This window comes from Maylandia zebra, linkage group LG20 (genome assembly GCF_041146795.1).
Source record: "Maylandia zebra isolate NMK-2024a linkage group LG20, Mzebra_GT3a, whole genome shotgun sequence".
NCBI lineage: Eukaryota > Metazoa > Chordata > Actinopteri > Cichliformes > Cichlidae > Maylandia > Maylandia zebra.
Window position 1 is genome coordinate 3,284,457 of NC_135186.1, and position 27,352 is coordinate 3,311,808.

The 27,352-nt window shown below is 41.5% G+C and overlaps 1 protein-coding gene across 3 annotated transcripts; it reads left to right on the plus strand.

Annotated features, from left to right (window-relative positions):
• The first annotated feature begins 1,051 nt into the window (after window positions 1–1,051).
• cacnb3b (calcium channel, voltage-dependent, beta 3b) lies at window positions 1,052–26,868 on the plus strand. Of its 3 annotated transcripts, none has more exons than XM_012921161.2 (14): window positions 1,052–1,320; window positions 17,873–17,992; window positions 18,243–18,365; window positions 18,486–18,607; window positions 18,813–18,865; window positions 19,425–19,444; window positions 19,613–19,693; window positions 21,601–21,659; window positions 21,891–21,991; window positions 22,164–22,315; window positions 23,325–23,420; window positions 23,521–23,691; window positions 23,787–23,834; window positions 23,908–26,868. In XM_012921161.2, the coding sequence occupies exons 1-13, from the start codon at window positions 1,282–1,284 to the stop codon at window positions 23,814–23,816; spliced, it is 1,167 nt and encodes a 388-aa protein (XP_012776615.1). In that variant the 5' UTR covers window positions 1,052–1,281; the 3' UTR covers window positions 23,817–23,834; window positions 23,908–26,868. The 3 variants fall into 3 exon arrangements, with proteins under 3 accessions (XP_012776615.1, XP_004558771.1, XP_004558770.1); XM_004558714.2 differs by lacking the exon at window positions 1,052–1,320 and adding an exon at window positions 9,049–9,139; XM_004558713.2 differs by lacking the exon at window positions 1,052–1,320 and adding an exon at window positions 9,049–9,139 and having other exon boundaries at window positions 23,787–23,830.
• The last annotated feature ends 484 nt before the right edge of the window (window positions 26,869–27,352 follow it).

Genomic DNA, 27,352 nt, shown 5'->3' on the forward strand with positions numbered 1-27,352 from the left:
CATTTTTCAGCATGTTAATGATCCCCAACGCACTGCCAGTGCAGTAAAGGCATACCTGGATAGAAAAACACACAGTGAATCAATACACACATGTATGTTTAAACTGTCTTAATAAATCACTGGACCTATTTCCTATTTTCCTACCAAAATATTAAGATTTTTTAATAGTCTTGACATAAGTGACCAAATATGAGATTTGGATTTCATTACAGTTTGCCCAGCAGAGGGTGCCAACGGTCACGGACTGTCTCACACACCCCTTATCTTTTTAAAATAAAAACAATCTGAAATTAAACGAACAAAATGAATCTTTCAGTCCACTTCAGGGGCCTCTCTGTGTATGTGTGTGCGTGACTTTCTCCCGTGTCTTTGACATTGGCTGTGTGCTGTATACAGTTTAAGCTACCTGGTTGATTGGCTCGGTGTAAATGGAAGGCGTCTGCAGGATGTGAAGTGGTGGGGGCTGGTGGGCAAAGTGCTGGATCAGTGAAAACCGAGAAGACCTTCATCCAACCCCCCCTGCCTGGACATCTTCAGATAGTGAATGCAAAACGTCTAAAACAGCATCCCAGTCAAACAAAGCTCTTTGAATCTGAACAGCAAACAGAAGTAATGGGACTTCTGGGACTGTGATAATGAAGTAAATTAATATGCTTAGTCCATGTGTAACAGCACAGATTACAGACACTTTCTCCTTCACGTGTCGCTCTAATGAGCCCATTACACCAATTTCATGCTAAGCAAGGAATCCTGCATGAACCCTGAGCTTAAGAGCTTGAGGGGCAACACTTGCTTCGTAAACATTTTTAAATAACTGTGCCAAAAACAAATTGAGCCGCATACGGAAAGGGGAACAGTTCGGTATTAGAGATAGAAACATTATTGGATGAATTTATGAGAATTACTAAAAAAAATGTTCGTCATATATTCAGAAATTCCAAAATAGAAATCCAACATGAAGGCGCAGAAATCCAAGGGGACCGGGCTGTGCGAAAAGTGCAGGTCTTGCATAATTTATTACGAAAGCTGTAATCTATCCAGCCGTGTGTCCGTGCGCGTGGCTTTGTGTACAGTCATTGATCATGCCGTGAATCCAGAAACTAGAGATTTTACAGCGCAGATGCCGTGGGAGCATCGCATCCAAATGAAGCGTTATTACAGCTGAGTTTTCTCGGGCTGTGGAAATGTTTCGACGAGGCGCGGTGCTCTGCCTTTACTTGATGCCTTGTGGCTTTTTCACCCAAGTTGGGCTGTGGTGACCGAGACTGCTGTTATCTGCGGATGTCCCTGACCAATTCGAGCGTCTTTCTGCTGAACGAGGTAGGCTTTCGGTTTTTCCCTCTTCTTTTCTTTACCTTTATGTTGTCGAGGTAACTGAGGAAAATTTGGACTGTTTTTTGTGCTGGAAGGAGTTTGAAACCAACCTGCGTGCAGTGCATTTACAGTACCATGCAGACCTGTAAGGGGGGCGAAGGTAGTAGTAGCAGGTCCTTTCTGGGATGCTGATAATTAAATTAGACACGCTGACCACGCTGGGAATCTTCCGTTTGGAGTGGAAAAGCTTTGACGTGCATGGCACTGTCTGCCAGCTGGAATTAGGGACAGATGAGCTTTGAAATGTTCGTGATAGTCATTTCACCCAAAACAACAAAACTGGTCAGCTGGCGCAACAGATGAACTGCGTGTGTGTTTATAGTCCCACTTTATGGAAAATGAGGTAATAACTGTTTTAATACTGCAGGAAAAACAAAAGCAATTTAGATCATAACCGGTGTCATGCATTTGTGAATGAGTGTGGTAATTAACGATCAGTTAAACTGTGTGGCTGTGTCTTTGCCTCCTTTAGATTCTTCATGCTTGTTTATAATGTGAGAGGACTCCAGTCATTCATCAGAGGATGTGATGTAATGCAGTGCCTAAATCAGAGTGACAACGCTAAGGCCGAATATGATGGCTATCAGTATTTTATTTACTAAGTAACGTGTTTCATGTTGAGGGAGAGAAACACAGGCGAAGTTACTTCTACAGATAATATTGCAAAGCCTGAATTAGTCACAATGTTAATAGATACGAGTGAAATGATTCTCTGTTGATAATCTAATCTGCTTTAGGTGCTTTATAGAAAACACAAAAATCAGATTTCTGCTAAATTATCAATGTAATAATGTTGCATCTGCAGCAATCTGCACTTATTTAGGTTGTTTCATTTTGTGATGTTTTATGCCTAATTTAATCAAAGTTACCATGGTGCTCTGAAAGCTCTTCTTCTCCTGGAGGTTGCATTTCACAAAGACAGATCAATATATACCTGCAGCTATAGTGAGATGATTCACCAAACAATATTAGGAAATCTCACCCAAGGGGTCTGGACTTAAAGGTGACTGAAAAGTCAGGATACATAATTTTGACCATACTGTCAGCCAGCTGGCTGGGAAAGGTCCATCATCTGCTTCATTGTGTGTCTGGAAGCAAACTACTGGAGGTCCGCTCAGTCCCTCTGCAGTACGATGAAGTGCTAAAAGTCTCTCTGTCATCATGCTGAGGACTTTTTGGCACTAATCCCAAAAACTACATTTGCTATGCAAAATGTTCAGCACTCAATGCAAAATCAGATCTTAGATATTGATTCTGTTTTTTTCTATTTGAAAAAAAAAAAAAAAGCAGCTTACAGCGTTTTTCAATGAATAAAATGGGGGGGGGGGGGGGGGGGGGGAGTCATTTTTATACATATTTAACTATTACCTTTTCTCTTGTATAGAGAAAACTTTTATTTGGAATAAGGCCCTTTCAAATGTTCATTTGAGAGTGAAGTACTAGAGGTTACAAAAAACAAACTGTAGCTGCATGCACATCTGTGGTATCACAGTAAACTTCTGAAATCCCTCTTCTTTCTTTCTTTTTTTTAAACTTTTTTTCGTGATTATATCTGAACCACTTTGAACCAACTTCTCAGTGCACTGCTTGTTAACTTCTCATTGAACAGCCTCACCGGAGATTATGTAAGGTACATGTGCGCAGCTCGCCACTGCAAGAAGTACACTGTCTGTGTGAAACACTGCGTGGTGACACTCTCGCTCACTTCAATAACATTCCAGTCTGTTTACCTCCTCCCTCCTCTTGGTGTGCTGGAACACATTCTGTACCTGCTTGTCTGAACCCATCAAGTACTGTATAAACCTCATGAAAGGATTTGGCAGCAAGGAGTCATCTTCCCTCCACTCAAAAATCAAAATGCAGCATCCCCAGTGCCTTAAAATAGCTCCTCATCCATAATGCACCAGCAGCAGCTCTGCCCACAGAGGCGCTTCATATGGGACAGACTGACAGACATCTGCACTCAATGCTTGGGTGCAGCTCCTAAAGCTCCTCTCTTTCTCTCCTCCTTTTCTCCCTTTGTTTAACTTCCAAACATTCATTCATTCATTCATTCATTCATTCATATTTTTATTCACAGAATGAAAATGGATGCCTCCTCTGTGTCCCTCTTCTGTTTTTTTTCCTCCTCCAGTTTCACTATTTTCTGCAACCTAGCCTATGAATTATGAATCTCAGTCTTGTTGGAGATTATCTAGCCAACCATGGTCCTCCTTCATGTGTGAGACTACTTGGCTTTGACATATCTGCTGCTTTTTTACATAGATGCAAGGTGCAAGGTGTGGTGAGCACAAATGAATGAACCTGGTTTGTGCAGACCTCCCACATCCCATAAAACACACACACTCACCAGCCGAGCAGCTGTCAGAGTACAGCCATCCATGACGTCTGCAAAACACACTCTGCGAACCACAGGCTACACCGGGGACGCCTCCACGTGTCGAACATCGCCCCCCATATCCCTCTCATCACCATCAGACTTTCTCCCTTCTTTAAACTTTTAGCTTTTGAGATGTTGAAATCCAGAGCGGCTGAAAAATGTGACAGGACTGTAGAAATGCTTGATTTTTTTCCCCCTTGGAGGTTTTGTCTCTGTGCTCTATACAGTTAGCCCTGCAAGAAGGTTCTGCTTGTTGGGCTAATATGTGATTTTAAAGATGTCTGCTTGGGGTGTATCCCACTTGTGCCCTGTGATAGGTGGGATAGCTGGATAAGCAGATAAGAAAACGTACAGAAGGATGTAGTTACAACACATGGTACATATTTATGTCATCAGTTTTCATCACAACTCTACTGATACAAATTTGGCAGTGATCACCAGATATCTTGGAAGAACTTCACAACAACACTTAATTTTGGAATTACTTGCTCATCGACTATGTACAAGCGTAAATTGGTTTGCCCAAATAATTCTGGCAATGGTATTTTTGTTAAAAACTTGTGAAAATTACAAGAAAATCAGATATGGTATAATTAAATATGACTCCAGCTTTTCCCTTCGAGTGCTTCTGAAGTGTCTAGGGATCCCAGTCATGTTTACCTTGGTTGTTGCTTTAAGGCTCAGTGCCACCCGATGCTGCATCACATTGTCACCTTAAGCATCATGGTGGAGTTCTGAAAGAACCCAGCATGCGCTTTTGGTACAAAGTCCCATCGGACAGGCAAGGTAGAGATGAAGGGTAGACTAAGGAGGAGGAGAGAGGATGCTATGTGGAGCATAGAGAGCCTCACTGACGTAGAGAAGGGTTGTGTACTGAGTGGTGGAGAATAGGAGAGGAGGGGGGCTGTAAAGAAAGAGAGAGGGATAGTCTGCTTACAAGCACGCTACAGTACACTTCAGTGTTACACAAGAGAGAGAGCACACCATGACTGCCTAGCACAGAGAGAGCAAGCAAGAGAGACGGGGAGTGTTGCTCTCCTACCTCTATCTGAGTAAGTATGGCGCTATCTCTTCTACATCAAAATTCCTTGCCTCAAATTGCTCAGACCTCACAGCAGGTCTGATTTTCAGATGATAAAAGATTTTGGCTGACTTTGAAGAGAATGGAAAAATCTTTCCTCATTAAATTTTGATTGAAAGTTTGAAGAGTGGAGTTGTTTGCAGTTGTTAAAGTGGGGGAAGACTGAATTTTGATCTCCATTTGACCGCTGTGAACAGATCTGATGGATATCCAGATTCCTCACCCTCAGCACTCACATTTCACTGGAAATGTTGCACTAAAGCAGAAAATGGCATTTAGTGCAGTTGTGTGAAAGAGGAGCAATGGTGGGAAGCTGTGGGCATGCTCGCAAGCGTTTCTTTCTCTGCTGGTGGGGGGAAGGAGTGCATTTGGGACCGCTAGGCTTCCTGTGTGGGGTCAATTCAATACTGCATGAGACAGAGCACTAAAAGCCTGTCCCGCGAGGAGCCAAGTGCTTTGTGTGTGTGTGTGTGTGCTGGTGCATCAGTGTGCAAAGCCTTGATTAAATTTGATGAACCAGCAATGTTGAGAGGACCACAAAGGTTCCAGTTCCAGCTTCTTTAAGGTCCTCTCCAGAATCTGTGCACCGGTGTTCTCATTGTTATCTTGATAAAAGAAAAGACAATAGCCTACAATGTGCTTTCATGTATCCATAGGACTGGTTTAATCTAGAAAATCCATCTGTATCCATCTAATTCGCTTTTATTAACTGACATCTTTCCTCGCCTACACCGTGTAGTCACTGAATAGTTTTGAGACTTAAACGTGAGCGAAAACACTTTTTTTCAATGTAAAGCTGGATTGCGTGAGTATGTAGGCCACCATTACATATTGATAAGTCTGAAATCCCCCCCAGTTAGCTCGGTGCACTAAACAAGACACACCAATTAGGCCCAACTCAAATCTAAAGCCTAAATCAGGTCATCTTTTAACAAACACATCTGACTTAATGAAGGATGCAGTTCTGTTTAATTCTGCACTGCACCGTCGGTACACAGCTTTATGTGGGTTAGCTCCAGCCTCTCTGCGCTTTGAAGCAGTTTGGTGAAGTCAGGTTGAGGGATCCCCGGGGGGATGAAAGTCTAACGATGCACAGTGTAGCCGGCAAGGCCAAGTTGTCAGCATGGATGAAAGATATTCCTGGCTACGCTCGTTGCGTCTTCTTCTACTGTATGCCAGCGTCACTGACAACCCATCCATAACTAGTCACATATTTACATCGTCAGTGTTGTATTCGCAGCACTTATCTGTGCAGCTGACAAATGCAAGGTGTATTCACTCCTTAGGTCTCCTTAAAGAGTGGAGTTGGTGTTGAGAGAACAGCTGTTTATCAGTGTGTCCTCATAGGCTGCAGGGTTTTCCAGAGGCTCATTAAAGACTGGGATAAAGTATTCTGGGGTAACATTAGAGCAGGAGGAGGGTGGAGCTGCAAAGGACAGTATGGAGTATCAATCTGTGTGCCTCTCATATTGATCCACTCTGCCCTACTCTGGTTGCATTTCTCTCTGGCTCTGAATGATCCACCTTTCCCTGTACTGCTGCCTCAGCTAACACTTCTCACAGAAAGTAAGGTGCCTTTTCATGAGTTACAAGGCCAGAAAGATGAGCGGTTGACTGCAGAGTTCCAGCATGTTAATCTCCATATTTGTCGTTAAGATCTGGAGCTGTTTTTTTAAAGCCCAGATGGCACAGGGCTTCTCACATTGTTTACAGAACAAGAGTATGGTTGGAAAAAAGAGAGACAGATAATCATAGAAAGTAACGGCGTGCGAGAGTATCAAATAAAGATCTGCTTGTGCTCAAAAACTGAGCTGGTTTAAAATCTAATATTTAACTATGGGTTTTGTTTTTTTGCCTTTTTTGGATTCAGTACTTGGATACTTGGAGGCCACTGATAAAACTACTTTCAGTGCTTCTTTATTCACAATGGGATCACCACAGCAGGTAGCTCCGCATATTTGATTACGCAGACTTTTACACTGAGTGCCCTTCCTGATAAAAGGGATCCAAAGGATTTGTGTCTCCTTCCAGGACTTAACAGAGGATCTTTTACTTGTCAGGCGAAATGTGTGGAGCGTCACACTACGCCCTCAAAGAATTTCGCTACCAAAACCATATTATTATATTTTTTGACACCTGCTTCAAGATAAACAAACCATATATACAAATATAAAATTACTTAAAAATGTACACTTTGAATTTCTGTCTTTCTCTAAATGAATTTCATTTTTTGTCTTCATTGGCTTGTGTAAAATCTGAACAAAATTGCTATTATAAGGTACAACTGCACCACAATATTAAAAATAGATACAATATAGATAAACCCACCTTTACTGCAGAGACAGCGCACATGTACATGCACAGTTATACAGATCCCTGCTCTTGTTTCCCATATTGGCTCATTCATATTCAGATTGTCTGTCTGGCTTCAGTGAATGTAGCTGAGCCATTCTCAAATCTGCTTTACTCTTTCTTTAAGGAATTCATCAAAACTCACTGAACTTTAACTTAAACAGCCCTCGGCTATCTCCCCACCGCTGCCAGGCCCAGTCACTGTTGGGAGGAGTGTGAGGAGAGGAGAGCTATATTTAGAGCACCTGAACAGCAAATTAATAACAAAAAAAGAGACATATTCTCTTAATCTTGTCTTCCTGTTCTAGTCTGACTGTGTTCTTCTCTGCCTGTTTCCTTCAAAAATCTCTGTATTTTTTCATTTCTCCCACAATTTCATGTCATCTTTTTCTCTTAATCTACCTCCACCCATTTCGCTTGAAAATATAGAGCTCTAAGAATCAACAGTAGCAAAGCAGACTAATGATTTGACATTAAAAATGTATTGAAAACTCGCATGTTTAAGTTCTCTTTCTGTTGCGATGTAGTTCATATTAGCCTTTGCCTGTTTCTAGCCCTCTTTTTCATTCCTTCTAACTCTCTCTCCCTTTATGATTGTATGGTGCCATTACTCAGAGGCTGTTTTACCCACAGCCCTAATGATGGAAATATAGCTACCATATCTTCTCTGCTGAGGGATCGGAGAGTTATTGCAATAACTTTAATAATGTGTGTGTCTCTATGTGTGTGCGTGTGTGTGTGTTAATATGGTATGTGCTTCCCTGCTTGTAAAAAGCCACACAGAAATATAGCCCCAGGGCATTTTTTTCCTAAAAGCCTTGGCAGAGTGCACTTTCTTCATTCTTAAGCAGCGAAAGTTCAGTGAGGGTGAGAGAGCATGCATGCTGCCAGCACAATGGACCCCAAATCAGGGTCTTCAGTGCCTGGGGCAACGTATAGAGCAGGCATCCAGGCCTGGCTCGCCAGGAACGAGACTTTCTTCTGCAACGGAGACGTCTCTTTCTGGCTTATTAAGACATCTGATGGACTCTAGATGGCTGCTTGCTGACTCACCGATGCAATTCTGTTTTGTAGACTCATGCATCACCTTCCTGTCAGGAGGATGGTGCAGGGCAGGGCAAGCAGGCAAGCCCTACCCTACTCGCCCCATCTCGCCTTCTCTTCCTGTTTCTGCATCCACATGTTCGCCTCTCTTTCATCAACGGCTTTACATCCTCTGCATTTCTGAGTGTTATTCATTTTGCTTTTCCTGTGCAATAAGGAAAGATACCAATTGGCAGAGGAATGACAATCAGAGACTATTTTTAAGCTTTCCTTTGCTCAGCCATTGTTATTTTTACTTATCGAGGCTTACAAGCTTATCCTTTGTTCTGCTTTATTTTTAGAAGTTCTCCCTGTGCCCAGTAAAAAATTATACACTGCACAGTGAGAGTAAACACCAGTCCAGCAATGTAGTTGTTGATTTTATATAGATATATGTGTATCTTTTTCAGGATCTCTTAATACCTGAACTTACATAAGAGGGAGGTATGGAAAAACCTGAAAGGGTTGTGAATATGATGCTGGAGAGGGCTGCATGAGATTTGTGGCAGAGAAGGGCAACCCAAGGGAGAGCAAAGCTGAGCAGAGAAAAGATCTTTTTTTTTCCTTTAAATTTATTACATGAAGTCTGACTTGCAGCTAAAGCAAGAAACTATACAATACCAGCATGCGGGCGTGTACACAACAGTGCTGCAGTCAGGGCATCAATTTTGTATAGGAAATGACTGTTGAGGCAGCGCAGCAGTGGTTGTGAAGCACTTAGGCATCGCGCACCTCCCTCTCTCCCCACTGTTACCACGGGCTGAGGGGAGGAGGGTTACGCTTTTTCATTGCAATGGGGGGAAGAAAGCGCTGGCAGGAGCATCATGTCTGCCTCCGACTCGAGCGCTACAGGACTCATCTGCAACAAGGTACGCTGTTAACCCTCCCCCTTATTTAACCACTCTGCATGCGATTCCAGCCTCTTCATCTACGAGTCCTCCATCGCTCTGCTCAGAGGCGTCTTCATTCTGCTTTTTTCCCTCTTCTTCTTCTCCCCAACCCTCTCACTCTTTTCTCAGCAGAAGTCTGTTCACTTCATTCACTTTTCCAGCATAGCCCCTACTTGTCCTCTCGTCCCTCCCTCCCTCTTTTCTTCTTCACACACACTGAACTGAAAACACACAGGCTATCTCAACTCCATTACTTTGCAGCGGTGCTTTTAACTAGTAGTTCAGTGGGTGGCCTGTCTGATGAATAATATGACTCATGACCCATTTATTTATGGCTTGTCTGTTTATAAGGTCATCCATACCAATAAATAGTATACCCCAGACCCGTTTGTGGGTCTGTTTTCCCTGTTGTCTACAATAATGTTTCATGACATTATTGTAAAAATGCAGCAGCAGCTTCAACACTTCACTGTGGAATTCAAAAATAAAAGACTGAGGTATAATTTCTGGAATAAAAGACATAACAGTACTTTGATATGTACTGAACAATTAATGGAATAATGTGTATTTATACATCTGCATAAATATGTATCTTATTTTGCACAGATTGCCATAATATTGTTCATCTACTTCAGGCATGATGGCTAAGTATAAAAAGAGCAAACCATGGCTCTAACAGCTGGTTCATGAGCAAGGAAACTTGTTTTGTCATGTGCATGCTTCCCTCTGCTGGCAGGAATCTACAACTGCTGCTGTGTCATTATCACACGTTCCAGTCCGTAACATCTGGGGGATTTCTCTCGACACCCTCTTTGGCCATAACTGTCAGCTGCACTGTGAGCAAGTCTGTCTTTTTAAGGGTCCGGTCAGTCAAACAGAGTGAGGTGTGAGTTTGCACGGTACAGTAAAGCTGTTTCAACACTGAGACTGACCAGTGTGTCTGTGATTGTGTTAGATTCCACTCTTGGTCCTATTTTTGTGCAATCAGAACAAGGATTTATTTTTTTTATTTTTTTTTTACAGTGAGACAGAGTTTGTCAGAGACTGGAATAAGTAGTGAAATATATTCATGATTTTTTTTTCTGATCTTGTTTGGTTTGTTAGAAATATGGATTGAAGGATGCATAAATATGAGGGATTACAACCATGGCTGTGTCATACATTAGATCACTTAACAGTTTATTTAAAAATTAGGATCAAGATTCATTATCTGCATTTAACCTATCTAGAGTATTAGGAGCAGAAGGACTGAAATCCAGGTGTAAGTCTGTACACTGGACATTAAACTAGCATCCAGCTTTGAAGCAACAAAGCCATTATGCTGTCACATTGACACTAAAGCTTAAAATGTAAAGGTTTTTTTTTTTTTTTACTCATGCCCTTTAATATGCTTACCCATACTGATGAGTTGGAATTGGTACATGCATATCAGCATCTGTTCCCATAATGGCTGGCAAAAGCTTATTTCCAAAGTTCCAGCTTTCTTATTTCTTCACTGACAGAATTGCAATAGAGGCAAAAGTCTGTGAAATTCTTCTGTGACTGGCTTTTATTGGCACTGCATCATGGGATGTATCACACTTGCCTTTGAGGCTGTGTAGACGATTCTCTACATACTAATTGGGTACGTATGAATAGTTGGAAGGCACTGAGGAAGAAAGAGAATGAGAAGTAGTTAGAAAGACAGAAGCAAAAACACCCCAGAGGCTCCCCATACTATTAAAAGATGGGTTTAATGTGAGATTCTCAACTTCTGCCATGTATATTTTTACAAGGTTTGTGTGACACAAAAGAAAATGCCTGGACAGCAGACAGCTGATATTATGTCTATGGAAAGATCTGGACAGTGACAAAGAGAAAATGACTGTTGTGGAGCCCTTCTTCAGCAAATCAAAGCAGTTAAATTAGACAACAACAGTACAGCTAGTGTGTGTGTGTGTGTGTGTGTGTGTGTGTGCACTGTGTGCTAATGAGACTCTGTCTGAACTTTAGAATAAATATCCTCCTGTTCTATCTGTAGAACTTTATGGACTTTAATTAGGTTTTGTTTCTTGCGCTGGCACAACAGATTCTGTTCTGCTTCTGGCAGGCTTTGATATTCAAATGATATCCACAAAACTCTGTGCTGGATTCAGCTAAAATATTTTTCTGTTTGTTTTTTTCTGGGCTGGGTGAGGGGGGACAGAGGTGGAAAGAGGGATGAGGCAGGTGGGAGACAAAAGGTAAATGAAGGATGACGTTGTTCTGGAGCTATATTTAGGTGTCTTATGTGGATACTCCTGTTTGGTATGTGAGGAGTCTTCCAGCCTTACATCCAGCTGGGACTGCAGCCACCAGGGAAGAGCAGGCTTGGAGTGAAAGGATGAGTGTGGAGTTTATGGAGTGAGCATTCTGAGTTTTATTTACATCTGTATCTGTCTGTGCCGGATTTACTAATTCATTTTTAATGATTAAACTGTGGCATTTCAAGAATTGATGTTCTTGAGAAATGATTGACTGACATTTAAGCACTTTTTAAAATACATATACATAAAAATTCCCCTATCTCCCCTGCGATCTATCCTTCAAGCTTGGGTCCTCTACTAGAGGCTTGGAAGCTTGAGGGTCCTGTACAGTTGCCGTTTGCTAGGACTGCGCTCTTCTGAACAGAGATCTCAGATGTTGTTCTTGGGATCTGCTGGAGCCACTTGCCTAGCTTGGGGGGGGGGGGGGGGGGGGGGGGTGTCACTGCACAAATTGCTCCGATTACCAGTAGGACCACTGTTACCTTCACCCTCCACATCTTCTCAAGCTCTTCTCTGAGCCCTTGGTACTTCTCTAGATTCTCGTGTTTCTTCTTCCTGATGTTGATGTCATTTGGTATTGCTACGTCTATCACTATGGCTGTCTTCCACTGCTTGTTGGTTAGCCACCACCATTTTGTCCGTCTGTGTCTGGAAGTCCCACAGGATCTTAGCTCGGCCATTCTCCACAACTGTTACGTCCCTCTGATGGTGATATAAGAGTTGCAAGGCTGCTTCTGCGGTTCCACAATGGTGCACGAGCTGAGTAGCAGTGGACTGGTCAGCTTTTTTCTGATCTGGAAGAATGCCCACAGCTGATTCACAAACCAGTGACCCAGAGACAGAGTGAGCAGCAGCAGGCTGAGGCTGGTGAGATCCAGCGCTGGCTGCTGGTTGACTTCAGCAACTGCATTCAGAGGCACAGTTAGCAGCAGCATGGCTCGAGAGAAACCAGGACAGTGCAGGAATGTCAGCAGAACCACGCCTCTACCCAGAATCAAAACTTCATTGTGCTTTCTGGCACGCTGACCCTGTTTGCAGTTGTCCACACATCTGTGGAGTGTGTGTGGTAGAAACACCCAAAGCAAGCTGTGACTGACAGCAGGTGGTGATTCAGAATGACTTCTATTGACAGTCCTCAAAACGTTGTATAAATATTACACCCCACCTATTGTCAGGCGGGAGATGGAGCCTGATGTTTTGCAGAGCCTTCACCACATATGTGTTTTAATAAAATAATTTGTGTTGACCCACAAAAAAAAAAACCAAAAAAAAAAAAACACTTATGTTACGACCCGGCTCAAAAGCCGCAACATAAAAAAAAGGAGATGAATAACAGAGTGTGGGTGAGAAGAGGTTTCATCCTAAAATGGAAAACCAGGTTGGCTAAAATGGCTGGTGCCACCAAGGCAAAGACTAGTGCACTGCCGGAAAGCTTGCCTCAGGTATGCTTTTATCCACACCTGACTAGGTGTGGCCAATTAGCACCAGCTGAAAACACTGAGACGATTAAAAGCTGCAGAGGGACGTAACAACAACCCTAGTGGGCGTCTCCCATTTTGACCTAGGGACTTCCAGGCCATATTCGGCGCATATGTTTCTGTACACTATGTCGGCCACTTGGTTATGGTGTTCCATGTATGCCCTGCCTGCTAGCATCTTACATCCTGCTGTTATGTGCTGGATTGTCTCAGGAGGCATCTTTACACAGCCTGGTGTGATAGACCCCAGCCTCTGGATCTTGTGCTCAGAGCTTGTTCCTGTGCTGCCATCAGTGTTGGTCAAGTTACTTGAAAAAAGTAATCAGTAACTAATTACTGATTACTTCCCCCAAAAAGTAATCCCGTTACTTTACTGATTACTTATTTTCAAAAGTAATTAATTACTTAGTTACTTAGTTACTTTTTAAAAACACGATTTACAACCTGAATAGGTGATAAAGCGATAGATCTTTCAGCCCAATTCTACTTTTTCTGCATAATCCATCATACAAAATGTAATCAAATGGAAATGTCTCTTTTTTTTTAACTTGTTTTATCAGTTTTAATCTTTTAACTTTATGCATCAAGCAAAAATGTAATTATATGCAACATTCTCTGACTTGAATAAATTAGTTTAACATTTAAACCTATTTTCTGCACATTCCAGCACATAAAATAAAATATTTTTTGTGTGTTTACACTCACTCTTTCAAATAGATGCAAGTAAAACACAGCAGAAAATAAATAAAGTCAAAGACTCAGCGGCCCTGTTGCTCTATTTTCACCTGTAAAGCAGGAGTGGCGTAGGCGGAGGTTTACCCTGGTGCAGGTGTGCCGCAGCGGTCAGTTGAAGAATCCGCGAGTTTCTCTGTGAGTTTCCCATTACGTCATTGCGCACTCGGTGCTTGCTTGGAAGTTTAGGGGTTTTTTTCGCTGTAAAAAGTTTTCTTCCCACGCACAACGGACGCTAATGTTTTTGTCACTTTTTATGGAATCAAACTCAAAATAAGGTCAGTACTTCCACGCTTTAAACGCTGCACGCTCATACTCTCTCCCACAATCGATATAGGATCCATTGTTGATCTGCACACAGCTGTTGTCACCAATGGCGCACTCGCTTACTAGGGGTGGGGGAAAAAATCGATACTGTGTAGTATCGTGATATTTTGTTTGCTAATAATGTATCGATACAGGGACAGCAGAAATCGATATTTTGTTACAAAAAAGGTTTGTGTGCTCTGACTTCAGAGCATGTTGATCCTTTTTCTGAGCAAGAATCCTGACATTCCTTCACTGTCCAAATGTGTTTAACTTTTTTTTGGCAGCAATAAACATGACAGTTTACTTATTTTAATTTAAGACATGTTTTATTTTAATTAAGTTTAAAACTTTTTTATTTAATGTAAAATTATATTTTGTTTTAATTTACTTTCAAATTCTTCTGTTGCTGAATGGGCTGCATAGTTTTCATAAATAAATAATAATAATAATAATAATAATAATAATAATAAAAATAAATAAATAAATAAATAAAATTGCAATACTATCGTATCGTGCGTTAAGTATTGTGATAATATTGTATCGTGGGATGTATGGTGATTCCCACCTCTATCGCTTACGTCACTGTCATGAGACATTCTTGCAAAAAAATCACGGTTTTAGTAACGCAGTAACGCAGCGTTCCTACGGGAAAGTAACGGTAATCTAATTACCAATTTTGCAATAGTAATCCCTTACTTTACTCGTTACTTGAAAAAAGTAATCAGATTACAGTAACGCGTTACAAGTAACGCGTTACTGCCCATCTCTGCCATGATTAGTGCTTCTGTGCTATCTTTCAGTCCAGCTTTGTCCAGCCACTGGTAGGACTTCTGGATGTCAGTCACTTCCTTTATCTGCTGGTGGTACATACCGTGCAGGGGCCTGTCCTTCCATGATGGTTCCTCCTCTTGCTCCTCTTTGGTGCATTTCTGCTCCCTGAGATATTCACTGAGCACATCTTCCTGATGTATTTGTGGATGTTTGCTGCCTTATCCTGAACTGTGGTACTGACACTCACCAGTCCCCGGCCTCCTTCGTTCCGCTTAGCATACAGTCTCAGGGTGCTGGACTTGGGGTAAAACCCTCCATGCATGTTTAGGAGCTTTCTCGTCTTGATGTCACTGGCTTCTATTTCCTCCTTATTATAACAGCAGCAGGGTACCTGATCACAGGCAGGGCGTAGGTGTTGATAACCCAGATTTTGTTCTACCGTTCAGCTGATTCTCAGGACTTGCCTGACCCTCTGCAGATACTTAGTGGTTGCAGCTTTCTTAGCAGCCTCTTCGTGTGGGATGCCTGTGGGATGCCCAGATACTTGTAGCTGTCCTCAGTGTCTGCAATATTTCCTTCTGGTAGCTTGATCCCCTCAGTTCTGACTACCTTCCCTCTCTTTGTTACCATCCGACTACACTTCTCCAGCCTGAACGACATTCCGATGTCATTGCTGTATATCGTGGTGGTGTGGATCAGTGAATCGATGTCTCGTTCACTCTTGTCATACAGCTTGATGTCATCCATGTACAGGAGGTGGCTGACGATTTCTCCGTTCCATAGTCGTATCCGCAGCCAGTTTTGTTGATGATCTCACTGAGGGGGTTCAGGCCTATGCAGAACAGCTGTGGGGACATAGCATCTCCTTAATAGGTCCCACACTTGATGGTGACTTGTGCTATGGGCTTGAAATTGGCATCTAGTGTTGTTGGCACCAGAGATGGGCAGTAACGCGTTACTTGTAACGCGTTACTGTAATCTGATTACTTTTTTCAAGTAACGAGTAAAGTAAGGGATTACTATTGCAAAATCGGTAATTAGATTACCGTTACTTTCCCGTAGGAACGCTGCGTTACTGCGTTACTAAAACCGTGATTTTTTTTGCGAGAATGTCTCATGACAGTGACGTAAGCAAGTGCGACGTTGGTGACAGCAGCTGTGTGCAGATCAACAATGGATAATATATCGAGTGCGGGAGAGAGTATGAGCGTGCAGCGTTTAAAGTGTGGAAGTACTGACCTTACTTTGAGTTTGATTCCATAAAAAGTGACAAAAACATTAGCGTCCATCGTGCGTGGGAAGAAAACTTCTTTTTACAGCGAAAAAAACCCCTAAACTTCCGAGCAAGCACCGAGTAGCTACGACGTGATGGGAAACTCACAGAGAAACTCGCGCGGATTCTTCAACTGACCGCAGCACACCTGCACCAGGGTAACCCTCCGCCTACCCTGCTCCTGCTTTACAGGTGAAAATAGAGCAAAAGGACCGCTAGTCTTTGACTTTATTTATTTTCTGCTGTGTTTTACTTGCATCTGTTTGAAAGAGTGAGTGAAAACACAAAAAATATTTTATTTTATGTGCTGGAATGTGTAGAAAATAGGTTTAAATGTTAAACTAATTTATTCAAGTCAGAGAATGTTGCATATAATTAAATGTTTTGCTTGATGCATAAAGTTAAAAGATTAAAACTGATAAAACAAGTTTTAAAAAGAGACTTTTCCATTTGATTACATTTTGTATGATGGATTATGTAGAAAAAGTAGAATTGGGCTGAAAGATCTATCACTTTATCACCTCTTCAGGTTGTAAATCGTGTTTTTAAAAAGTAACTAAGTAACTAAGTAACTAAGTAATTAATTACTTTTGAAAATAAGTAATCAGTAAAGTAACGGGATTACTTTTTTGGGGGAGTAATCAGTAATTAGTTACTGATTACTTTTTTCAAGTAACTTGACCAACACTGGTTGGCACATCCCCATTGAGTTCCTGATGAAGGCTCTACAGGTCCTGTTGATCTTGTACAATTCTAGGCATTCCAGGATCCATGTGCGGGGCTTCGAGTCACAGGCTTTCTTGTAATCAATCCGGGCACTGCACAGGTTGGTCAGTCTGGTCTTGCAGTCTTGGGCGACTGCTTTATCTACCAAGAGCTTGTGTTTCGTTCCTCTGTTATTCCTGCCAATTCATTTCTGTGTCCCTGCTCATGTATTGACCCACGTGCCTGTTCATCTTAGCCACTATGATGCCTGACAGGAGCTTTCAAGTGGTACTAAGGCAGCTTATTGGCTGGTAGTTGGATGGGACCGCTCCCTTCTGGGGGTCCTTGGAGATCAGGACTGTCTGGCTTTCAGTTAACAATTCTGGGTGTGTTTCATCCATTAGCAGTCTGTTCATTTGTGCTGCCACTTTAGATCCAATAGCTACTGAGCATTGACATTGTGGGTTGCGTCCTTCTCCCATATGCTCTTCCAGTATTGCTCCATCTCCAGGTTTGCTGGTGTGGTTCTCATATTGTTCCCCTGCCTCTGAGCGTATACCTTGGATGGTTCTGTGGAGTACAGCTGGTTTATTCTCCTGGTTTCTATTTCTGTGTTGAAAAAGCTGTGTTGTATTCAAGACTTTATACAGTACTGTCAGTATGATTTTAAATTGTAAAGCAGTACCAGTGGTAATAGTCCTATGTTGTTGTTGTTGTTTTTGTTTCATTATAAATCATATCCAGACATTGGATATAAGTCTGGATATTGCAGCATGTGTTATCAAAATGCTTGGTTGAAAATTGGACTTTTGCCAATGTATGGTGTGCCAGTCTGAGTGAATAAATAGACAGCAAGGTCGTGTTGCTTGTTAGTGTTGCAGAACTCGTGTTCATATTCCCCTGGGTGACATGCTTTGGAAAGCTGCAGAAGAAGAAACCCAGGTGCAGAAACAGGTGAATAGTAAGGAAAGAAAAGGGAAGTACGGAGGTCAATGCGTAGATGATGATCTATCTGTAGCTGAATCCGCAACATATGAGCTAAGTCTGTGTTTTCTATGCCGTGAGGAATTCTGAACAGCTGCTTCCAGGTACCTTATTGGGCTGATTTATGTCTTCTCCACCTGCTTTAAGACTTTCCTTCCTTTCCTCGTTCACTCAGGGTTCAGCCGATTCCTACACTAGTCGACCCTCTGATTCCGACCTGTCCCTGGAGGAGGACCAGGAGGCGTCTCGGCGTGAAGCCGAGCGCCAGGCTCAGCTGCAGCTGGAGAGAGCCAAGGTGAGAGCCTCAAGGTCAAAGGTCAATTATTGGCTTTAAAATCACCTCTACCTCCACAGGTACAGCAATAAAGTCCTGAGTCATGCTGAAAGCTTGCGTTCCAGTCGACCACTTTAGTCTTTATGTGTGTAAGGGTCTACAGAACTAAAACTAATCTTCAGATTCAAATTTTGCTGAATATTAAAGAAAAGGTCATTCGATATATTGCCATAGATCTTATTTGTTTTGGGGGGGGTTTTGTCGTCCACAGGCTAAATCAGTAGCATTTGCAGTGAGAACCAATGTGAGTTACTGTGGGGCCCTTGATGAAGATTGTCCAGTCCAAGGTGCTGCAATTAACTTTGAAACCAAAGACTTTCTGCACATAAAAGAGGTGAGAGCCATTACAATTCTGCATTTGTACATGGTTTACAAATAAAGTAACAATAAATATTTACTCTGATTAATGTTAACGCATCTTGCATCATGAGAGGTGTCTTTCACTGTTACACAGAAATACAACAATGACTGGTGGATTGGTCGGCTGGTGAAGGAAGGGGCAGACATCACTTTCATCCCCAGCCCAGTCAAACTTGAGGCCATGAGGATAAAGCAAGAGCAGAAAGCAGCAGCTAGGTCAGAGATTACGCAGCTCTGAGAGACCTCTCTGTTTTTCTGACGCTGTTGTCCTAATTTTAGCAGCTTCCTCTGCAGCACACTCTTTGTAAAGTTATTTTATTACTTCTGCTCATATGTTGCTGTGGTTTGGAGGTCCTTCTTTCTAAATTGCCTCCTTAGGGGATCCACGCATAATGAAGCTTTGCATTATGTTGCTCCACAGGAAAGGAGGGAACGCGTCATCCGGAGGCTGGAGGTCCACCCCTCCATCTGCAGGTGAGAGAGACTGAAGGAGTCCTGCTGTCATGTCTGTCTGTCAGGCCTTCAAGCTGCTACCGAGTCAGATTTGCGTACAGGGACTATTTCTGGGCAAAAATGTTACCTTCAGGGAAAACACGTGTTTACAAAAATCTTTTTACTATAGAGTTTTACTTTAAATCAAACTGAAGTTCAAAAGTTATTTGATCACTGCTGAATTTGGATCAGAGCTTCCTGAATAACACACAGTTAACAAAACTGTGCACTTGTGAAGAAAAACTCGAGTGAATGCAAAAAAAAAAAGCCCAGATTGTTATTGTTCTTTTTTTTTTAAATTGTTTTATTATTTTCAGTTTATTTCCAGAGTGGGGTTACTCATTTCTGTTTAGTCTTTATAGTTTAAAAATGTTTTACTCTTGTTAGCCCAGTTAGTAACTTGCAATTTTGCTAAGTGGAATCATAAGCCCCTCCACTCCACTTTCACAAACACTGGACACGCCCCTGCTCATCACTAATTGCAAGAACCCACTTAGCTTTTCGCCTCTTTGCTCAATGTTCATTCTGTTTGTTTTCAAAGCCAAACAGAAGCAGAAACAGGTATGTTGGGGTATTCATCTGTGTATCACTCTGCTCCGATTATTTAATTTAAATGTTTTTATTAAATTTTTATAACTTTAAAATCTATCTCTGTGATCGTGTATTACTGTAACTTCCACATATCTTAATTTTCATGACTTCCACACTGTCTGCTTGTTGCCTGTGCAGACTGAACATGTTCCCCCATATGATGTGGTCCCTTCAATGCGGCCGGTGGTCCTGGTGGGTCCTTCGTTGAAAGGCTACGAGGTGAGTCAGCCATCAGTACTGTTCTTCAGTTATTTGGGCCTGGTTCTGTTTAATCTTGTGTTTTGATGCATGTAAATTAATTTGATTTAAATATTAAATGTATTTTTAGAGATAGTTTTTTATGTATTTTTATTATGGACAACACATTTGATCACAGCTGCATTTTGGTCCAGTCAGAAAATATTGCAATAGCTATCTGACAAATTGATGCAAAGCAAAAACGACAAATTTCAGCAATAGTTTGGCCATCCTTTAACTTTGTCTCTAGTGTGAACATTTATGAAATTTGAGATTCATGCTGCTCATGATGAGTCATTGGCAGGTCAAAATCTCACTTTTTTGCTGCAAACATTATGATGTCCCACAGTAGCCTCTGCTGTAAAATGTGTATAATTAGTAAACTCGCATTGTTATTATGAGCACATTAGCATGCTGACACAAGCAGTTAGCTGAAAGTACCAGTGTGCCTAAGTGCAGCCCACAGAGCTGCAATGTACCATATCGCTTTTCCAGAAAAAGACAAATAAGCTATTCTGAGGCACTACTTAATGTTGCAGTAATCTAACTGGGAATTAGCCATTATGTGAAGCCTTTCATTCACTTTGCTTTTATTAACAAAGAATAAAAATTAGGAAATTAAGCAGGAAATTAAGCAATAATATTTACTGTAACTATATGTTAAACGTATTTAGATGTTTGAGTTATTTCCAGCTAGTTTCTGCTCTTTTTCTCTTCTGGATTCCCTTTCTAGCATGAGTTTAATCAGGTGTGGATTTTCTGATCCAGTAAAACTGGGGTGTTTGGCTTCCATTATCCCATGAACGCTTTTACTAAGCCGCAGTCCCACCCTGATGAAATTAAAGGGCACACAGTAGGCATCTTAGATCCATCTGAGAGCTACAGAACTGCATGTATGCCCCTTTGCATTAGCCACACCATGTGTTATACTCCCATACTGAACAGACACGCACACACACACGCACACACACACATGCACACATCACAGATGAGACATATGAAAACCCACTGCAGTCAAAACGAAATAATGTCAGAATGCATCAATTTCGATGACTCGGTGGATGAATATGTGAGGCATGTGCTTCAACATTTTCTCCCTGCCTTGCTCTTTCCTCTGTGGCGGTGCAGGCTATGAGCCAAGCTGTTTGTTGTGTGTGTGTGTGTGTGTGTGTGTGTGTGTGTGTGTGTGTGTGTGTGTGTGTGTGTGTGTGTGTGTGTGTGTGTGTGTGTGTGTTGAAATATTTATGCGTTGCTCTGGTAATGTGCTTTGGGGATGCTCCAGTGGTGAATGCCAGGCTGCCTCTTTCTCTCATTCCCTCACATTCTCTTTCTCTGTGCTCCGTCTCTTGTGTACAAATTATTTTCGGCGACTCATCAGGGTTCTTCAGCACTGTCTCTCCTCCTTTCCACTCCTTTGCCTTCTTTCCCCATCTCTCTGTTTCAGTGTGGAAGCTTCATCCTCTACTCCAAAGGCCATTCATTTTTCAGGACTGTTTGAAAATAGACTGCTTCACTTCATCCTGGCAGTGCACAAACATCATTGTGCCACTCAGACATCCAAGTGATTTAACACTGAAAAAAGAAGGACTGTAATGCTGCTCATTTTTATCTGTGCTGACTCTTCTGTCTCTTTACAAAGCTATAACTGATTGGTCTTAAAGCTAAAAAATCCCATCACTGTCCTTCCAGCTGTTTACAGCTTCATTATAGTGTGTGACAGCTGTATTAATCCTCATTTAGTGCAGACACTTAAAGTCAGGTGTCACTAAAATCAGTGAAACATGCAAGAAATACTAAAGAGCAAGACGTGTGCATGAGTGAATGCATATTTCACAGCCCTTTCTCTCTCACAACGTCCCTCACTTATCTTCCTTGTTTCTGTTTCCTAGGTAACAGACATGATGCAGAAAGCTTTGTTTGACTTCCTAAAGCACCGATTTGATGGCAGGTGGGTAACGGCTGTCTGTGTCACTCTCTGCAGATGCAGAGCAGCGTACAGTAACGCTATGTCTGAACTGCCGAGCTGCTTGTGTGTTTCTGCATTGCACGTTTCGTGCTCGAAAGCACACACGATGACGATGATTTATTTTTAGTTGCAAGCGAGAAGGAGCACGAGCTCATCTCCTCCTTTGAAATGGAACAGTTGTGGATGTGGTGTGATAAGATGGTTCTTGTTTAGGATCACTATTACCCGGGTGACCGCTGATCTGTCATTGGCAAAGCGCTCAGTGCTGAACAAGAAAGCCATAATGGAGAGATCCAACACACGCTCAAGTCTGGGTGAGATTTAGAAAAAATTTTTTAAAAACTTGTCTTTGATCTTTTTTTGCTCAATAAAGATGGACAGATGGATGCTAAAAATAGATGCCCTTCTGTCTTCAATGACAGGAAAACTTAAATAAGTGATGCAGCTCTGTTAAAAGTGGCTTATGCAACTCTCTGCCATTCACAGCTGAGGTCCAGAGTGAAATAGAGAGGATCTTCGAGCTGGCCAAGTCTCTTCAGCTGGTCGTCCTGGACGCAGACACCATCAATCACCCAGCACAACTCCTCAAAACCTCTCTGGCTCCCATCATTGTCTACGTCAAAGTCTCATCACCTAAAGTAGAGTACAATCCTCAAAGCTGCCTTTCTGGTCATATTCTGGATTCTGAGCAAACTAGTGGTTAATTAAACCTCTGTGGCACTATTTTAATTATTTAAATATTTGCTGGTTCCCAGCATCTGAGGGATCGTACACAAAATGCCTTGTTTTAGATGGTAAATGATGTACGTGGTTACATGGTTCTCTCCAGGTACTCCAGCATCCTCCAGCAGTCCAAAGCAGTCCATGCAATTAAGAGTTAGGTTAACTGGTTATTGTAAATGACTCCTATGTGTGAATGGTTCTCTCTCTGTGTTGGCCCTGTGACAGGCTGGTGAACTGTACCCTGTCTCTCGCCCAATAGTAGCTAAGATAGGCTCCAGCCTCCCTGTAAACCTGAATAGGATGAGAGGAAGAAGATGGATGGATAAATGATTGGATGGATAAATGATAACAGAATTAGAAAGTTCAACTCGGAAGGTTTTAAAATAGTACACTCCCCGTACAGATTAACATTTGTTTGAAGGAGCTCAAAAGAGGCAAATCAATGAGGAGAAATCATTTGGAAGAATTGAAGAGGAATTGAGACTTTGATGACTCATAATGGCAGAACAGAATCCCAGCAGTGATAGGATTTAGAGCACTGAGTGACTCTGAGTGGGAGATGGGGAGGAAGTGGGTTGCACAAATGAGAGTCTGAAAGGGAGAATGAAAGAGAGCGTAGATTTAAACCACACAGAGTGGAGGCTGATTGGCTCAAATAAGGCAGGTGAGAAGATGATTGGACTCGAGTAAAGATGTCAATATTGAGACGGACAGCACGGAAAAGAGGTAGACATGGAGACAGGAAAGCAGGCAGATGAGTGATTACAGATCTTTCTTACTGAACGTACGCATGAGCGTTATTTAAACAATTTCTGTCTGTAAGGGGTGTGTCTAATGCGGTTAAAACGGATAAATTAATTGTATGATATTAAATTAAAACCATGCTCGTTCATTTTTTGTGTGTGTGTCTGAATCATCTGGCAGGTTCTTCAGAGGTTGATTAAATCTCGAGGGAAATCACAAAGCAAACACCTCAATGTCCAGATGATGGCGGGGGACAAGCTCGCTCAGTGTCCACCTGTATGTCACGTTATGTAATTAAATGATATTTTAAAAGTTTAAAAAGTTTTCATTGAAGGACTTTGTATAAGTTTTCTCTTATCATTTTCTGAATCAACAGGAGATGTTTGATGTCATCCTGGATGAGAATCAGCTGGAAGATGCATGTGACCACCTTGCAGAGTACCTGGAAATTTATTGGCGTGCTACGCACCTCCCCTGTTCTGCCCCAGTGAATCCCTTGCTGGACCAAAGTGTGATAACTCCACCTTCTGCTAACTCCAGCCAACAGGTAAGAGGAAAAAGAAACTCCTCAGGTGGTGCTTGATTTACTACTTTCGGATGCATTATTAATCACATATCCTTTGCTTCCTGTGTCCACTCTAGTTTTCTGAGACTCAAGAGTTGATAGAATGAGCACTACTTCAGATGTAGGTGAGATGAAACTTACTTTTCTGGATCTGCTATCGTTACCGTCTCTTGAAATTTGCCCCTTCGACCTCTGCAGGAGCAGCTTGTGCTGTCAGCTGGGGTCAGACAGTCGTAGCGCACAGGGACCAGGGCACCACCAGGGGGCAGCAGCAGTCCTCGTCTCTCCAAACCTGGCCACCACCTTCTCCAGCCACACCTGGGCCAAAGAAAAGAGGAAAAGCAGAGTATGGTGAGAGAGAAGGAGCAGGAGGCTGGTGAGCTGGAAGGAGAGAAGACACAAAAAACAGGAAAACAAGAAGAAGGAGGAGAATGATTTGATTAATGCTGCAACAGAAGAAGGAGCCTCCACCTTACTGCTGCCCCCTCGGCAAAAGCTCCCTGCTCCCACTACCACGCGACAACTCAGGGCCAATTTCTACAGCTCCACGTGCACTGGTATTTCAGAAAAACAGTGTAGCAGTGAAGTTACAACTCACTATCTGCCCCCTTTCTCATATTTTTCTCTCACCGTGACCTTAAACCTGTACCTCACTCCCTGCTTTTACATTTGAAGTCATGTCTCCCACCTGACAAAGGTGCGCCAGCCTACGTTTGCTCACACAGGCAGATTCACCTCTCACTGTAGCTACATCACACACCTGTAAAGTTCAGAGGAAGTTAGCCTACAGTCCTGTAGCATAGCAAAGCTACCAGTGTAAAACCTATACACCCTCCCAACACAGGGTTCCAGGGGGTCTGTGTCTGATACACGCCACTTAAAGAGGGTGACAGAAAATCAGCTTTGTATGTCTTCCATCTCTGCAGCTCTCGATGAGTTGTCATTCCAAATGTTTAACCAAATGTTTTCTCTACAGCACAAATGCAATGTCAGAGGCATCATGTTGTCACTTATGTTAGAGGACTCTTACTTTCCCTTACTTGCAGCTCCTGTTTTATGTTATTCTTTCTATTGACCTTTTTACTGTAACTGTCGTTACTACTGTTTATAATTCGTAAGCTCACTCTCAGTGTCACTGATTGCATATCTGTACACAACAGTGATGCTGAACACATGTATAACAAGCACAGACATGCACAGACGGTCTATATGCATCTTTGTCACAGCTATGAATGTATAAACGCTGGTCCACTGGCTTAGGAAGGATTACTTATAATAACTGTGGTTTGCAGATGATTGGAGGCAAAACCCGAAAAGGTCTGTTATCACATCTAAATATCCTAAATGCTTACACTTTACAAAGTTTGACTGTATTTACATGATTTTCCTACCCCAAAGAAAAAATAGTTTGTAAAATTGTTTTATCCTCCCAGAAATAATTGATCACAGATAACCCATGTTTAACATGAGCTATTCCACAACTGCTCCTGACTTAGGACTAACTTCAAAATGTTCATTAAGATGGTTTGAAAGTAAAACTTTGGAACCAATGAGCCAATAATAATAATAATAATAATAATAATAACAATAATGATAATAATAATAATAATGGAAATATTAGAAATGAGAAAGATTAATGATTTCCAACAACATCTGTAGACAATTAACAGTTAAATATTACCTCAGTGTGTCTTCTGAACGTGGTGCTTGGTGATTGTAGCTCTAAATTACAATAAGCGCATCACCGTAAGCTACGCAGCCAGGAACATGGTCATTTATTTATTTACGTCCAATATTTTGCTGTTACTCTCTGTCAATATAGCGTCAGCATTAAGTTGCTCTGTGAATAAGAAGCTGTGGACACTCACTACACTACACCACTGAGAAGACTTCATCTCCTCTACAGGAACAAGATCTCTGAGCACATGAACTGATTGTAAAGGTTTACTTCCTAACAAGCCTGGGAAAGTATTTTATTATCACTGGACATGAGGGTGACCTCTGGTGATGTATTTACATTAGTACCAGGTCTTATAACCATTATTACTTATTCTCTGCCCACATAGCAGGATATACATTATATATATGCATAGACTTTAATCAAAAACATGTCAGATTTCATGTGCGTACAACCACCAGTGTTCTTTTCTGCATCCATTTCATGTCTTGCATTGCTCACAAAAATGAATGCGTCTCAGTAAGCACTTCAATAATCGCATTAATGCAACTGCTTGTGTCATTTAAAGCAACAGAATTCTGCTAACATATCATACATATAAATAATCGAATATATGTGCATGATATATTGTATTCCTGTTTCATCAGAAGGGCTTTTTCAGATCAGCGTCACATGAGCCGTTCACTCTTCAGACTAAATCTGCGCGACCTATGTAACCACTTACATATGCATTATAAAGGCTTAAATGTAAATACTGTATATTAAATATGCAGATACTATTATTATTATTAGCAGATTGCACAATAACAGCAAAAGCTGACAGGTTTTAACCAGTACACAATTCTATAATCAGCGCCTCAGAAAGCATGTGTTTATATGTAATATCCTCTTTCTTTCCTTTTTTAAAGAATGGTGCACAGCTTATATAGGACCACTATTAAGGTTGCTTCCACTAACACCATGATTCATTTCTGAAGGGCCGGGTTTGAGATACATAACTTCTACTTGATGAAACACAGAGAGCACAGTACCTTCTTTCGATAAAATCTACTCAGCTTCTCCTGTTGCTTAATTTTTATTGCAAGAAATTTATACAAAAGTCAATTATACTTCTTTGGTTTTCCAAAGCACAATTTTTTACAATTATCATTTCCTATTGCGTTTCACTTGCCTAAATTCTGTATGCAATACAAAGTTTAGCATCAACGAGACACTAGCTGAGACTATCAAAATATCTCCTCAGTTAAGATGGAGTATAATTGCACTACTATTATTTATACTAAACGTTATGCTGTACCCACCTCCAATACAGAGGAAAAAAACTGTTTGGCCTAATGATGATGTCAACGTTTCTCATCGTTTCTGACAAGTCTGCAAGATAAATGATATCCAACAGTGTCTGATGATGATGTGTAATGGGTGCATCTTTTGTCAATAGCACATGAGAAGGAGGAGGTGAATAAAAAAAAACATTTCATTAACGTTTGTGTGTGCCATGTGACTTTTCATCAGCTATTCACAAAACCACCAACAGAGGGCAGAAGTAGCATTCTAGCTATCTATGCAACAAACAAGATGCAGTTTCCCATTTTGACATCAATCAAACAAAATTGAGACAAACTGAAATTAAAGTTGTGAGTCTGTCCTCCAGCCACCCCATAGCACTGCCCAACTACACTACTGGACTAATTGCAGATGAATGTGAGGAAGAAAAATCTTGTGGAAATCTTCTACTATATAAGAAAGTTTCTTCCCTTAGTTGTACCTTGGCTGAGACACCCATGTTTAGCATAGTAAGAAGGGGTGGGAGGGGTCATAACAAATTTAACAACATATTCCGGATCTCTATAATCAACCCACACATACTTTTGCATCATTCACTGAAAAACAATCTACTAACATAATTTATATAAGTACTAATAAGCCACTTGTTTCGTTCATTATGACCTGTGTTTCCTATGTAAG